This window comes from Colius striatus, chromosome 1 (genome assembly GCF_028858725.1).
Source record: "Colius striatus isolate bColStr4 chromosome 1, bColStr4.1.hap1, whole genome shotgun sequence".
NCBI classification, from domain to species: Eukaryota; Metazoa; Chordata; class Aves; order Coliiformes; family Coliidae; genus Colius; species Colius striatus.
Genome location: NC_084759.1, coordinates 205,981,086 through 205,997,104, shown reverse-complemented (window position 1 = coordinate 205,997,104; position 16,019 = coordinate 205,981,086). Strand labels below are relative to the sequence as shown.

Sequence of the window (16,019 nt, the reverse complement as noted above, 5' to 3'; positions counted from 1 at the left end):
GAGAGGCTGGAAAGGTCAGTCTGAAAGTGACACTTGTCTCACTGCCAACTTTTCCCTGCTTTGTTTTCCTTTGAGTTGGTCCATCCTTGGTGCCTGGGATGTGGGTAAGGGGAAACTTCCTTCTGCTGCTACCAACAGCAACGAGGCAACCCTGAAAGCAGGGAAATCTGAGCTCCAACATATCCAACTGTGCAGAAACCTTTTCATAAACCCTCCTGATCTCCTAACACACTCCCCACAGATCCTGCTCCACCTCATTTAGCCATTGTGTTCCCACCAAAGCCCTTTGAAGGAGGAAAGACAATTGCCAGTGCAAGGGACAGTCTGTAATGAGAGTGGTTTTGTGTATATGGGGCAGGAGAGTGACTGTTGATGGAAGATTTGGGCATGTCTGTGATGGACCTGAATTGCAGCTTGTAGCTGGAGATGCCCACATCTCAGAGGGCTCATTCTTAGTCACTATGGTTCCAACTTGCTTCCTCACTCATGGGGAAGGCACAGCCTTTTCCTTCCAAAGCCAGGAGAGAGCATTGTGCCACCAGAGCTGTTTGACCCTTGCCAGGGGCTGGCATGCTGACCCAGGATATGTGCTCAAAGGAGATGCTATAGCATAGGATCCCTCCCAGCTGGATCCACGTGGCCACCAAAACCCAGAGGCTTACCCTCCCACTTGCTGGAGCACCAGCTCCAAACATCACATGGGGGTGATATTTTGGAGGGGAAAGCCAGGTTTTCAACTCTCTTTTCTTCTGACTGTACAGTCTGGGATGGGCTCTCTTCACCTGTCCAAGGAAAGGTCAAGTGCAGAAGGTGGGACTTGCTAAAGGCCATGAGGAATTTAGGGTTAAGCTGAAGGGCCCTGGGATGAGGCTCAACCTGCCCATCTGGTCTGAGATGGGGAGACAGAAATTACACAATCACAGAATCCCTCACTGGTGGGGGCTGGCAGGGCCCTGCAGAGCTGCTGCAGCCCCAGCCCCTGCTCCAGCAGCTGCCCCTGGCTCAGGGGCACAGGAACGTGTCCAGCTGGGCTTGGAAACCTCCTGAGAAGGAGCCTCCACACCCTCCCTGGGCAGCCTGGGCCAGGGCTCCCTCCCCTCAGCACCAAAGGACTTGCTCCTCCTGGGCCAGGGGCACTGCCTGTGTGCCAGCCTGTGCCCCTCACCCCTTGGCCTGCCCCTGCCCACCACACACCAAACCCTGGCCCCAGCCTCCTGACACCCACCCTGCAGGGACTGAGCAGCATTGCTGAGATCCCCCTGAGCTCAGGCTTCTGTTCCCCAGGCTCAACAGCCCCAGGGCTGCAGCCTTTCCTCCTCACACACATCTTGCAGCCCCTCAGCATCTCAGCAGCCCTGCACTGGCCTCTCTGCAGCACTTCCCTGGCTCTCTGCAGCTGGGCAGCCCAGCACTGGCCACAGCCCTGCACATGAGGCCTCAGCACATGGGGCAGAGCACAGGGGCAGCACAACCTCCCTCCCCCTGCTGCCCACACTCTGCTGGATGCCCCCAGCATGCCATTGGCTTCTTGCCCCCCAGCCCAGGCTGCTGCTCATGGGGAGCTGCTGCCCCCCAGCACTGCCAGCTCCCTCTGCCAGAGCTGCTCTCCAGCAGCTCCCCCCCATCCTGTGCTGCTCATGGGCTTGTTCCTCCCCAGCTGCAGGACTCTGCCCTTGCCCTGGGGGAACCTCAGCAGGTTCAACACCTTTTCTCTCTGCCTTTCTTACTGCTTCCAGAGGAATTATGAACTAGGGTTATACATGGCAGCATCAACACACATTTATTTTACAGAAGTAAAGTCAGGGCTATGTGTCACCTGCTGTTCCACAATAGTCCTGGGGCAAGTGGCACAGTCATGAGCCTCTGGACATCTCAGCTTTCCTGAGCAATCAGATGTTCCCCTCTTTTCACATCACTTTATTGCCTGCTCATATTTACACTTTTCCAATATCCTTTACCAAACATGCCTCACCTCTTCACATTAAATGGTTTGTGTTGCTTGTCCAGTCTTTAAGGTGTCCTGGAGACGCCTTGCAGCTCGTTTCCCTTTGATTTAAACAAAGCAGCTGCAGCTCATCACCTCCTTCTGACTGCTTTTTGAAAGAGAGAAAGGGGAAAACAAAGGAAGTGATAGAGGTTTGCTGCAGCTTGGGCTTCTTCTTGGACTCAGAAGGTCCCTGCCACCATGGGGTTATGTCAGATCACAGAACCACGGTACCCTACAATCACTGAGGTGAGCACAGAGGATTTTCCAATGGTCCTTTAAGATCATGAGTCCAGCTGCAACCCAACACTGCCAGATCCCACTAAATGTGTCACTAAGCTCTGCATCTACATGTCTTTTACATCCCTCCAGGGCTGGGCACTCCCCCAGCTCCCTGGGCAGCGTGGCACAGGGGCTGACACCCCTCTGAGGGAAACAGCCTCAGCTCCAACCTCAACCTCCCCTGGGGCAACTTGACTTTGTTTCCTCCTATCCTAAAAGTCCATTTCCTCTCATCCTTGTCCTGCTTTGACTTTCCCCCTGGTTACAGGAGGGCTGGAGGCTCTGGGGCTGCCTTACCTGCCCAGCTTTTGCACCGCCGCTCACATTTCCACTTGGTTTCGAAGCGGTTGCTGTTCCCTCGACATCCTCCAAAGAGGAAGGGTCTGCAGGCATTGGCCCCTGGGTGGTAATACCAGAGCAGGGTGTAGTGCTGGCAGGAGCCCTCATCCATTGGCTGCAGGCAGGAGGCTGTAGGGAAACACCCCCCATAACTCCTGTGTTCAACCCAGGTGGGAAAAGGCCACACTGTGCTACCACCCAATTCCACCCCCTGGGCAAATGTGACTCCCACTGCTGCACAATCAGCACCTTTCCCCAAAGCAATGAGCTGTCAGAGCAATGGGGGAAGCAAGGGCCAAGAGGCAGCATCCAGTAACAGACTCCCATAGTGGGACAAGCACAAAGCTCCTGGTTTCTCCATGGAACTGTCTGTGGTGCCCATCATCGTGATGTCTGGCCCTTGCAAGAGGGTGATTAGCCCCTGGACCCTGGGATGGGGAGGTCTTTGCAGGGTTGGTGAGGCATTCCTATTATAGAATCATAGAATTGTTTGGTTGGAAAAGACCTCTAAGACTCGGGGTGCTGCCCGGGGGGACTCTCACTGTGCATCTTGCTGGTGGGGCTGGATCACCAGGGCTCAGTGCTGGGGTCTGGTCTGTTCAGCATCTCTATCAGTGATCTGGGTGAGGGGATTGAGGGCATCCTTGGTCAGTTTGAAGATGATATCAGGCTGGGTGGGTGTGTAGAGCTGTGTGAGGGCAGGAAGGGCTGCAGAGGGCCCTGGGCAGGCTGGAGCCATGGGCACAGGGCAATGGGCTGAGGTTGCCCAAGGGCAAGTGCTGGGTCCTACCCTTGGGCCACCCCTTGGCTTCCCTGACAGGAGGTTGGAGTGAGGTGGGGGTTGATCTGTTTTTCCCAGTAATAAATGACAGGCCAAGAGGAAAGGGGCTGGAGCTGCCCCAGGGGAGGGTGAGGCTGGAGCTGAGGCAGAACTGTTTCCCTCAGAGGGGTGTGAGCCCTGTGCCAGGCTGCCCAGGGAGCTGGGGGAGTGCCCAGCCCTGGAGGGATCCCAAAGCCCTGGGGTGAGGTGCTGAGGCTGTGGGTCAGTGCTGGCTGGGGCAGGGTGAGGGGAGGGCTGGGACTCAAAGGTCTTTTCCAAGCAAAGCTATTGTACGATTCCAACACCCTCCAGTTTGTTCAGCACCAGCTCAGCCTCCTGTGGCACAAGCACCTTCTTTAAGCCAAATCCTAAACTGCTGGTATGTGTAACCCTTTCAGCACTGTGTCCCTTGTATATCAATCCCAAAAACCCACTTCCCACCCAGGAAGGGACTTCCCTAAATGTCACTTAATCCAGTGTATTTCACCTGGTAATTGACTGTGGGCTTCTCGGTGCTTGTGCTGAGAGGGACCCGTTACCTTCTGTGCCCAGGGACCTGCTGGGGAAGCAAATGGAAACCACACATAACAAGGGCATGCAAACAAATTAGCCACCATTTAAATACAGCTCATTGCAACCTTACATGGCTTTCTACTGGCTGACAAGTTCTCTTAATAAATGTCACGGAGCGATGGGCGAGGGGAGGGAGAAACCAGAGGCAATAAAACCCTTAATGGTGTTAAACAACTCAGTCAGGAAGGTTGGGGGTTAGTGAGAGAAAAGGGAAGGATTTGTGGTTGTTTGCAGGAGATAAATGTCAAGGCTGGGGTTTGGTAAGTCTGTGAGCTCTGAAAAGCCAGGAGGGATTGTAATGTGGCAGTAATGACCCTCCCAGCGCAGGATGCTGTTAACGTTTGGAGCTCCTCTCCACACCCGTCACTTAGTGAGGGATTTATGAGCCCTCCTGCCTCAGAGCAGGGATTTAATGGCACTGGCTGCTGCTGGGATTCAATAGCCTGGGCTGTGCCCCATCGATCTGGAACCAACCAGATCCCAAATGATACCTTGATAGAAAGGGAGCTTAAACCCAGAGGGAGGATGTCACAGGATCACAGAAGCTCAAGGACTGGAAGGGAGATGGAAAGCTCATCCAGTGCAACCCCCCTGCCAGAGCAGCACCACCTAGAGCAGGGCACACAGGAACTCATCCAGCTGGGGTTGGGATGGCTCCAGAGAAGGAGACTCCACAGCCCATCTGGGCAGCCCCTGCCAGGGCTCCCTCACCTCAACAGGGAACAACTTTGGCCTTGTGTTGCTTTGGAACCTCTTCTGTTGCAGCTTGTCCCCGTTGCCCCTTGTCCTATCATTGGCCATCACAGCACAGCCTGGCTCCAGCCTCCTCACACCCACCCTTGATGGGTTTGTAAACACAGAATCATAGACTTACAGAATAGTGGGGGTTGGAAGGGACCTTTAGAGCTCATCCATTCCAACCCCCCTGCAGAAGCAGCTCCCACCTAGATCAGGTAACATAGGAACACGTCCAGGTGGGTCCTGAAGACCTCCAAGGAAGGAGCCTCCACAATAAGGTCACCCCTCAGTCTCCTCCAAGCTGCAGAGCCCCAGCTCCCTCAGCCTTTCATCACAAGGGAGATGCTCCACTCCCTTCAGCATCTTTATGTCTTTGATGTATGACACAGATATCAGGAGTTGTGCTTGGGGGTAGGCAGGAGGAAGGTTGTGGTGGTTGGAGTCCAGTTCTAGGCTCTTAGCTGGGTTTGGGGGATTTGTCTGGGCCTTAGCAGGTTACACAGGGGAAAAGGAGGTCATCATCAATGGGCTTGAGTTAAAACTCTTCCTAAAGCTGTGGGGAGGGGTAAATCAGATTAATGCATGTAAGCTGTAGGTCAATAGTTTGTATGGAATCACAGACCCAGAGAATCATAGAACCACAGGAGTTTAGAATCATTCAGGATGGAAAAGACCTTTAAGATCACAGAGTCCACTTTTAAAGTCACTTTTTAACAAGAAGAAGCTGGAAGAGGAGGTTTCTTCCTGTTCTTGCTTCTTCTGTCCTCCCTTCTTTGCTGGTTGCCCAGGGAGGGTGTGGAGGTTCCTTCTTGGGAGGTTTCCAAACCTGCCTGGACACATTCTTGTGCTCCCTGATCGAGGGGAACCTGCTTGAGCAGGGGGTTGGACTGGATGGTCTTTAGAGGCCCTTTCCAACCCCCAGCATTCAGTGATTCTGTGTGACAGGGGTGGCTGTGGCACAGATGTGAAGATGTGATGGACCTGGAGGAGGGCAGCTCAGATGGGTCTTTCTGAGTGAAGGTCATTTCTAGCTTGCTGTTGAAATTCAAGGCAGAGCTACCCAGAAACCCCTCAAGCTGGTCATGCCAAAGGCATCCCAGGGGATGATTAGGCTCACAGGGCCTGGGAAAGCCATCTAGGAGCCATCCTGCCATGAGGACAGGAGGATGAGGATAGCTCTTCTGTGCCAAGAGGACCATGTTGCTCACCAGCTCTTCATTAAGCTGAGCCAAGCATTCCCTCATCACAATACCTAAAAGCATGGCCAGTGTTGGGTCATGCTCTTGCCCTGTCCAATTGCCTGGAATAGAAGTAGATGTAGAGTGAGGTGATGCCACAAACTCACTGATGTTCTTGCACAGAGAGGGTGTGTACTGCACGTGTCTTCAGGGCAGGGCCTTGGCCCTTCTCTCTCCCTCTCCCTTTCTTGGGAGCACAAAGGGACAGACAGAGCTGGTTGTTTTCCCATTAGCTATAATCAGTAGTTTTAGCCATAAAGAGTTCATGAGGCCCTGGGCAGAAATAGTCTGTAATAGCTTGTTCAGTCTCAGAGGTGTAATTTCTGGCTGGTTGGACACTTTACTAGAAGTTGCAAAAGACATGGTAAGGAGAAGAGGAACAAAATCAGCCTGAAAACAGCTGCCTCCTCCCAGCCTTTCAAATCACTGCCTTTTGGAGGTGGGGATCAGCACTGAGGCCACAGAGATTTCTCTCTTTCCTCACCCACTGCCCTTCTCAGAGGCACCAGGTCACCTCATCTGCCTGGACACGTTCCTGTGTGACCTGATCTAGGTGAGACCTGCTTCTGCAAGGGGGTTGGACTGGTTGATCTCTAAAGGTCCCTTCCAACCCCCATCAATCTATGATTCAATGATTCTAAGCCCCAGACCAGTCCTTTTCAGCACAGGGGCATTGCAGCATGGGAATCCTCATTGGCAATCCCATCACTGCCTTATTTCTACCCTGTCCCAGGGAAGGGGGTTTAACCCTGGGTTCATGGAGTGCTCCAGAAGATCCCAGTTGCCTTGGTTGGAAAGATGGAAAGAATTCAGGCACACAGCTGCACTCACCTACAATAAGTGAGGGTGGCTCCATGAAGGGCTTCACTGAAGACACCAACGTGGTCGTGCTCTGGCTTTTGTTTAGCACATCTTCCTGACTTCCACCATCCCTTCTGGGGTGTTCCTGAGGCTGAAAATACCCTTGGAGCTCCCTGTTGATTTCAGCTGCCTCCAGACCTGGGGGGATGAAATCTGGTTACCCCAGTTTGAAAGCCACCAGGGGTCAATGAATGGTTGTAGCTCAACAAAACTGCTGCCATGGCACAACACAGTGTGGAAGACAAGTCACAGCACAGTGTTTCATTGGCCAAAGCCTACAGACCAGCAGGGTCAAGGTAGGAAACCTATTCCCAAGCCACACATGATCTGGAGAGAGGCAAGCAGTGAAGAGAGTGCACTGAGAAGAGATTGGACTGCCTACTGTCTTCTAAGGAAGGGAGCAGGAGGTATGTTAAGTTCATTCAGAATAAAAGCTGGTTTTGAGGAATTGTTTCTCTGTGTGAGGCTGTGGCTTCATCATCCTTCATACTGGGACAGGACAAGGGGTGAGGAGCACAGGCTGGCACACAGGCAGTGCCCCTGGCCCAGGAGGAGCAAGTGCTTTGGTGCTGAGGGGAGGGAGCCCTGGCCCAGGCTGCCCAGGGAGGGTGTGGAGGCTCCTTCTCAGGAGGTTTCCAAGCCCATCTGGACACGTTCCTGTGCCCCTGAGCCAGGGGCAGCTGCTGGAGCAGGGGGTTGGGCTGGATGAGCTGTGCAAGTTTACTCCAGAAACCTGTTTTGAAGCAATGTGGAGCAGCACACTGAGTCTATCCCAGATGAATACTCTGTGGTGTGTGCACTGTCACTTTGATCTGGCTTTGCTTTCCTTTGCTGACTTACTGCTTTGCCTCAACGGTGCTGTGAGCATGAGGGATTGGGATGCTCCTGGCCGAAGCAGCAGCCTGCTAACAGGCAGGAGCCTTGGGTGACACCTGAGGCATGAAGGCAGAAGACTTCAGTGAGGGTTGGCCTTTGCAGGAGTGTGGAGGCTGCTGTTTCCCAGAGCATTCACTGTGCAGGAGGCTGGGGCCAGGGCAAGATCCCAGGCAGGGGACTCTGCACATCATACAGAGATGTTCTCTACCCTAACAGATTTGCTTTCTAAACACAGAGCAGCAGAGGAAACTGAGCCTGGGAAGGACTAGCTCATGTCTAACATACCTTGGAATAGCCCAAGAGAGTTCTCAGCCACTCCAAGCACCTGTGAGTGTACTGGCTTCTTACATCCAGGGCAACAATGCTGCTTCTTGACCCAACTCTCTGTTTACAAAGTCCTTGTGTTGTAAAACACTCTGCTTTTGTGTACTATGAAACACTATGTTATGACAGGACAGGAGCAAATGGCCTCAAGTTGTGCCAGGGGGAGGTTTAAATTGGAGCTGAGGCAGAACTGTTTCCCTCAGAGGGGTGTCAGCCCCTGTGCCAGGCTGCCCAGGGAGCTGGGGGAGTGCCCAGCCCTGGAGATATTGAAAAGACACATAGATGAGGTGCTGAGGGCCAGGGGTTTAGTGATGGGTTTGGTGGTGTGAGGTGAGGGGTTGGACTTTGTGACCTTCAAGGTCTTTTGCAACCAAAATGATTCTATGAGTCTATCAAGGCTTTAAAGAAAGAGGAACAGTTATGGAGCAAAAATTAAAGCAAATCCAATTCCTTTAGAACATGAGTTCCCTGCAAGGGATCCTTTCCAGGTCTAATGATGGCCCTGAAATGTAGCAGCAAGCATCCAGGTTAGATGAGATGGCTCAGGGCAACTGAGGCATCAGTGCTGGGTTGACACAACACAGACCTGAGACACTTTTGCCCATAGAGAGGATGCTGCAGGATATATAATCTGACTTGCAGATGTGCAACTAGATGAACATCCACTCTGCATGCTGGTAAAGACATGGAGGAACCAAGTCCTCTCCCTGGATCACAGAGGATGAGCCCCTGACTGAATGTGAGGGTCTGTCTGCCTTGGGGATGGCAGATTGTCTCTCCAGACTCCCTGGCCCATATGGATTAGATCTCCATGATGGGAACTTCAGTGATGAACAGACACCTGCCACTGTAGGCACTTCCCAGGAGCTTGTCACGTTGATGGTTTGGGATGATGAAGCAACACGATCTGTTTTGAGGGCAGGGTGAGGTGTGTCTATGGGTGCAGCTTTTAAAGCTGGGGCTCAGGAGCAGCTTCAATCCTGTCTTGCAGTAAAAGGTGGAAGCAGAAGACCTCTTGGTGCCCTTCTCAGCCCTGGTTTCTCAGATTTCTCTCAAGAAATACCCACCCTGAGGCAGGGTCTATGTAGATATTAGCAGCCTTACCCTTTCCTGTGAGCATCCTTCCCAACTCAGCTCCACAACCTGCAAAGATAAGACAGACAGAGCTTTGTTTGTTTGCTGCTCCTTCTCTCCCTCTGCAAATCAGCTTTTCCCACAAACCCATTATTTTTACAGGCAGCACATGCTTTCATGGGCTACTTTTCATCCCTTTTCTCTCCCCTTTCAAAGCATTCCAATGCCTCCTAACATCTCTAGGCAGAAACAAGTGGCTGAAGCATCTTGGCAAGTGGTGATGAACTCAGACCCTCCTTGGCAGGTCTCAAGGAGTTGGGCAGCTCTCTTCTGGCCTTGAGGGAGCTGGATGTGTGTGGGGCAAGAAAAGTAAGGTCCCAAAAGCCTTCTGATGTCAGGATCCAGGGGTAAAAACATCCCCAAGTGCAGTCTTTTTCATCACTGTAGTGGTTGGTGGTTACTCACTGCTGGAGAGGAGAGGTTTGTGTGTCAAGAAGTGCCACAAAGTAGATGGGCATTAAAAGGTTGTTATTAGGCAAAATGAAGCTCCAAACTTTCCTCTGTGACCCAGTGCCTTTTGCCAATCAGTGAGGAAATGGAGATGGCTGGGGAGGGAAGCTTTGCTGACAAAACCACGGGGGAGGGAATGGGGAGAGAGTGGCTTTAAAGGGAAAAAAACCTGAGGAGTTTGAGTAGTAGGTCAGGACTATGGCAGAGATCTCATGGCCCAGAAGCCCACACTCATCTCTGAGGATGGAGAGGCAATGTGTCTCCATTTGCTGCTAATGGGGTGGTATTTGCTCTGCTGAGGCAGCGTGTGCTGGCCCTCAAATTGCTCCAATTTAGTTGCTGGCAGGTGTCAGAGTGGCGGCCCCGAGCGAAGCTCGATGGATGACTTACTGCATCTGCCTCTCATCTCACTCCTGACCACCTCCTTCACCTCTTCTTCCTGTGCCATGGAGGGGGGGAAAGCAGAGGTTAGTGGTGATTTTCTGCCCTGGCACCATCCCCCTCCACTCCATGCCTCGTCCCAACTCTGCTTGCACCACCTCAGTGTGGGTATGGCTGAGATACACACCTACAGATGTCACAGGGACCTCTCTCCAAGATCTGTGGCTCATCAGGGAAAGGGTTTGGACTGGATGATCTCTAGGTGTCCCTTCCACCCCCTACCAGTCCATGATTCTATGATTTCCTCTGCAAATCCATGGTCATCCTGTAGCCAGCTCCTCTTGGCACGAGGAGCTGTGATCCCCAGCCCAACATGAGGATCATGGTGCACCTGAAGCCTGTGTTGGCTTGTCCACACCCTTTTGGCACTGTCCCTGAAGCCATGGCCTCTCAGATGTCCCTCACCTCTGAGAAGCTTCATCAAGCCACCTGCATCCATGCTATGAGGTCACTCAAATTACACTGCAGGCTTGACCCATGCAAACAGGCTGTAGCATTAGGTTTTGGTGAGATGTAGTTCCACCTCAGTTTGTTCTTCTCTGCCTCTTTACCAGCTAATGCCATTCCTCACAGAACAAGATGTCTCATGGGTTTTGAGTCTATCCTTCACCCTAGGGCCAGCCAACTGCCACTGTTTCAGTTGAGCATCTTCCACGTGTGATGCTTGGTGTCCTACTGCACTTCACCTGCTCACCACCTCTTATCCTTCGTGGGGATGACAAATTTGGGGACACTTTCTGCCTAAAGAGCCAGGCTCTTCAGCAGCCCAAGCATACTGCATCCTTGGCCACAATATCCCTGCTAAAACTCATCCTTCTTGCCCTCCACACACTGGAAAGATGGAAGTACCACATTGTGTGAGTCAAGTGGCATAAAACTCACTTGCTCAGACGACAGGATGGAGACCCTCACGTTAGCAGAGCTGCAACAGGGATTTTGCCCTCACCCATGTGGGTCAAACATTCCTTTTCCTTCAGGATTTGACAGCCCAGAGCAGCAGTTTGTGCAGTATTGTCAACTCCTTAATTGATTTGAAAATGGGACAGTTTCTCTCTGCTGCCCTTTCTCTGTATTTGGTCAGCCCTGGGGCATGGGCACTGATCCTATCAGCCAAGAGTCTGGAGAGGATGGGAGGGAGGCAAATGTGCCTCAGGCTCTGGGTTGTTGCTTGGGCATGGAATTGAACAGCTGAGCACTGCTCCCACCCCAGCCTGTGCATGTCTGATGTCTCTGGGTAATGGCCAAACTCTCTCATTTCCCAGATATGCTCTGATTGAATCTGTTTCTCAGCATTTCCCTCCTCCACTACACCTCTTACGGGCAGTTTGCCCTATTTTCTCCATTCAGACCTGTGTAACAGAATGTCATCTTGGGCTAAAGTACTCACAGAAAGACCAGGATCTCCCTTTTCTCCTTTCTGGCCAGCTGGACCATTTTCACCCTGTTAAAAACCATCAAAGTCATTACAGAAATTAAGTAGATTGACCATGAAATGCTCCAAGAATAAGTGCACCTTAGAGAGGAAAGGATATGCTAGGATGGGAGATGGGGAAAAGACTCACATGGTCTCCTAGGAATGCTGGGGGTTATGTGTGAGCAGCTTACAGAGCAGAAAGGAACAGACTCAGCCTCATGCAAGGAAGCAAGAACACAAGTGTGTATCCAAGAGCTGGGTGCAGGCCCCCAGATGTCTTGGGAGCTCTTCTCTATCCAGACAATAAAGCTGTTAACAGCTACAGTTGAAGTCAGGTTGCTTTGCACTTTGTAAGGGATCACAAAGGCTGAGGTGGAGGCATGGGGGAGGATTTGGCTTCTAGAGAACCTCTGGGAGCCAAACCAGGTGGAAGGTTGAAAGTGGGATTGCAGTCCCAGTGCTGAAAAGATGAAACACAGGGAGATGCTGAGGTTTGCCAACAGGGCTTTCTGCCTCCTGGGACAAAATACCCTGCAAAAACGTTCTTCTCAGACTAGATTTCTTGATTACAAAGCTTGATTAAAAGGAGCACAGGAAGAATGATCTAAATTGAAGCTGGGATGGTCGTTTCTCTCCATCCATGCTCAGCTGCAGGGGCTGCAGCACGAGGACAAATGGCATCACCAACTCCACCAACACGTGGGGCTAATGCAAGAAGCCCTTGAACCAGTGTGGGCAGGGCCTGCAGCATGTAGAGACTGACCCAGAATGAGAGCTGCAGCTTGGGACCTTGAGATTCAGCTCTTGTTTGTATTCTCTGATGTGCAGTAATAGGCTGAGCACTGCACCTCTGCACTAAAGTACTGCACTGACTATTGGTTTGCTCTGCCAATGGCAAGCACAGATGAGGATGTGCTGGCCCAAAAGATGATGTTTTCCTCAAATAAGTCTTATGTAAAGCAGCTGGCAGCCCACAGAGCTCACAGCAGTTGTCCCAGCTGGAGATACCTTCAGGGAGAAGTGTAGGCAGCACTGCCAGTGTCCAGTTCCTGGCACGTGGCTGTAAGATGCTCTCTGTGCTTTCGTGGTTGCTGAGAAATGCAACCTGGAACAGCCAAAAGCAGAGCTCTGCACTGCTGCAGGGTGCTGAGGAACCTCCCTGGGAGGAGAGGTTGGCTCTTCCCCATACTAACCACTTGTCCTTTTTGCCCATCCATGCCTGGAGGTCCTTTGAGGCAGAGCTGAGATCTCCCTCTTCTCCCTCGTGGCCCCTAGAGAGGAAGAGGAGACCTCAGTCAGCAGAGTCCTGCAGAGATAAGCCACACCACTGGTTGGGTTTTCCCCCTAAAGCCCAACACAGGCATCACTAGGAGAAGACAATCAGAGCCCTCTGGGTCTCAGACAGGTGAGATGTGATGGGTCAGAGCACTGGGTTTTGCCTCCTTTGCCCTGGGCAACCACGAGGTGTTTCCTTTGGTTCCTCCCAGCAGATAGGATGGATGCTTCAGGGGCACGAGGCAGTTTTCTCTCTCTCTATGTTCCAGCACTAACTTAAGAAATGGAGTCTCAGCAGGAGGAGAAAGACTTGCAGGTGGAGATAACACCCTCCTGCATCAGGAATGAGGGTGGTTTGGCTGCTGCACTTCAGACCCAGGGACTTTCTCTTTTAAAGTGGGGAAAAAAACAAGTGGCAGTGTGGGTGTAGGAAATGGCAACTCACTGTCTCTCTTTAATCAGTGTCCAAACAAAAGCCATTCATTATCTCATACATGGCTTTCTGAGCATGCAGTGCTTGTACCTGCTAATAGAAAACCTTCCAGCCTTTTTAAACATACATGAGGGGATCTCTTAGTTTCAGCTCCTTCCTGCCTTCTGTGATGCTTTTGATACATTTTTCATTGCAAGGTACAGCCTGGGGAGCAAGGGGAAGAATAATAATGTCCCTGCCATGGTCTGAAGCTGGGTCTGCTCCACTTTATTGTTCTGGAAGGGTCTTTCTACACTTACACCCCTTTAGGGGAAGGCTTGGGAGCAGTTCTTCCAATCACCCTGTCAGTGGTGGAGCACTGGGTGGGATTCAGCTGTAGCTATAAGCTTCTGAACCATCCCAGAGGCCCAGAACATCCTCTGTGTCTTTGTACCACGAAGCAGATTGCTCTAGGTCAAGCATTTGTTTGGTGGCATCTCAGGTCACAATACAGATGTTCAGTTTGACCATCAGTGCAACATGGACCTTACTGTGGCTTCAAAGAGCAGGGTACAGGCTTTCCCAACACATGATGCTCTTTGTATGGGGGATGAACCAGGTTAAGCATCAGTAGAGCCTACATAGACCCCTTTATACCACCCAAGTCAGAAGTCCTGCAAGGGGCTCCAGGACAGGGAGGCTTTTGAGACTCAGGAGAGCTGATGTAAATATCAAAGGAAGTCTCAACTTCTATCCTCAAAAGCCAGAGCAGTTTTCACTGGTGTATCTTGACCAGAGTGGTGCTGAACTGTCAGATGCAGCTACACATGTTGCTGAATGGCTTTCTCACTTGGTGAAGGATAATCACTGGTGATTGGGGTTGGGATTCATCTGGCTGAAATAATTCAGGAGGGGGATAACAGATGAAAGAAGAAAATCCTGCCTAGGATTGTCTGCCTCTTTTAATCTCTTTTCAAAGCACAAGTGGGATTCCCATGAATAGGCAACATGGGTATTTTACACACCATGTGTGTGTGTGTGAACACACTGGCTCTGCATCCATCTCTATATATGTGCACACACACACAAACACATGAGGGTTTACCCTGGGTACATCCCTCAAGGGTGAAACATGGCACAGCAAAGATCTACCAGACTCACAGGCTGGTGGGACTTCAAACAGGATTATCCCTCAGAGGCTTATGAATAAGTTTGTCTTGCAAGTAGTTGCCCAACTCCAGCTTTTCTCTTGTTTGCAGTTCCTTCATGTCAATTTAGGTGTTCTCTTGCCCAAGCCAGAATCTCAGACAGTCCCACCTGCCACAACTCAGAAGGGTGTTTTCATTTCCAGCTCTTTCACTTGAAAGGTTCCTCTGCTTAAGGGATGCTGTCTAAGGGCAGGTGATTAACATTAATCTCCAGCACCATCCCTCTGTGTTGTGTTGGCAGCAGCAAGACACTCTTCATTACCATAGAGTCTGGGGGCAGCATGTTCCTGTTCATAAACACTATTAGCATGTCTCATTTCCAAGTCTTTTTGTTACATTGCTAAAGGTGCCCAACGTGTCCTGGATGCAAAAGCTCTTATTAAGTATGGCCAACAAATGGGGTCTGAAAGCCACCAGCTCCTGAAACCTTGGCATCTTGCTCCCCAGGTAATTAGCAACAGGAGGGGTGCATTTGATGCCCTGTTAACTCAGGATTAGCAGCTTTCCTGTCTTCACTGAGAGGTCACATCTTACACTGCAGACAGGAAAAGAAGAGGGAAAAGGGGAAACAAGAAATTCTCTGGTGTTAAATGCACCAAGAGGTGAAGGATGTTGACCAAGATCCCACAGAAGACACCAGGTCATCTCAATGTGGGAGGCCTCAGGTGACAGCCTGTAAGGCATGTCTGTGTGTGGTGTCATGTAGGGACACATTCAGGGAGGTTGTGCTGCCCCTGTGCTCTGCCCCATGTGCTGAGGCCTCATGTGCAGGGCTGTGGCCAGTGCTGGGCTGCCCAGCTGCAGAGAGCCAGGGAAGTGCTGCAGAGAGGCCAGTGCAGGGCTGCTGAGATGCTGAGGGGCTGCAAGATGTGTGTGAGGAGGAAAGGCTGCAGCCCTGGGGCTGCTGAGCCTGGGGAACAGAAGCCTGAGCTCAGGGGGATCTCAACAGTGCTGCTCAGTCCCTGCAGGGTGGGTGTCAGGAGGCTGGGGCCAGGGTTTGGTGTGTGGTGCCAGTGGCAGGCCAAGGGGTGAGGGGCACAGGCTGGCACACAGGCAGTGCCCCTGGCCCAGGAGGAGCAAGTCCTTTGGTGCTGAGGGGAGGGAGCCCTGGCCCAGGCTGCCCAGGGAGGGTGTGGAGGCTCCTTCTCAGGAGGTTTCCAAGCCCAGCTGGACACGTTCCTGTGCCCCCTGAGCCAGGGGCAGCTGCTGGAGCAGGGCTGGGGCTGCAGCAGCTCTGCAGGGCCCTGCACACCCCCACTATTCTGGAGTTCTGTGAGCTGGGGTGTTATGTCACAGGAGGATGTAAGGTGCACATCTCACCAGGGTTCAAGGCATGCTGAGACCACTTGCTGCTCACCTGTGGCCCTGGTTCACCCTGTGGCCCTTGAAGTCCATCTGGTCCAGCCACTCCAGTCTTCCCAGGCTGTCCTGTTTGTCCTTTGAAGCCTCCCAAGCCAGGAACTCCCTTGGCCCCCTGAGAATCACCAACAGAGCAGTTCAAGCACAGGTGGTTTTAGAGGCAGAGCAGTCAAACATTACCCAAATATTCTCAGGGCATTGGCAATAAGGGGAGGCCACTTACAATCTACTCTGTCTGCTGTTGTGCTACTAACAGAGCATCAGTAGGATGGCAGAGATCCTTTAAACTTT

At 51.9% G+C, this 16,019-nt stretch overlaps 1 protein-coding gene across 1 annotated transcript in view; it reads right to left on the bottom strand.

The window, feature by feature from the left end:
- Positions 1-797: 797 nt before the first annotated feature.
- Positions 798-16,019, bottom strand: part of LOC133629629 (collagen alpha-1(VII) chain-like) — a 122,411-nt gene continuing 107,189 nt past the window's right edge. The window contains 9 exon segments of the mRNA XM_062020329.1: positions 798-820; positions 2,564-2,734; positions 3,913-3,984; positions 6,806-6,973; positions 9,140-9,178; positions 10,010-10,058; positions 11,448-11,501; positions 12,668-12,745; positions 15,727-15,843. Of these exon segments, the coding sequence (XP_061876313.1) occupies positions 798-820; positions 2,564-2,734; positions 3,913-3,984; positions 6,806-6,973; positions 9,140-9,178; positions 10,010-10,058; positions 11,448-11,501; positions 12,668-12,745; positions 15,727-15,843 (771 nt within the window).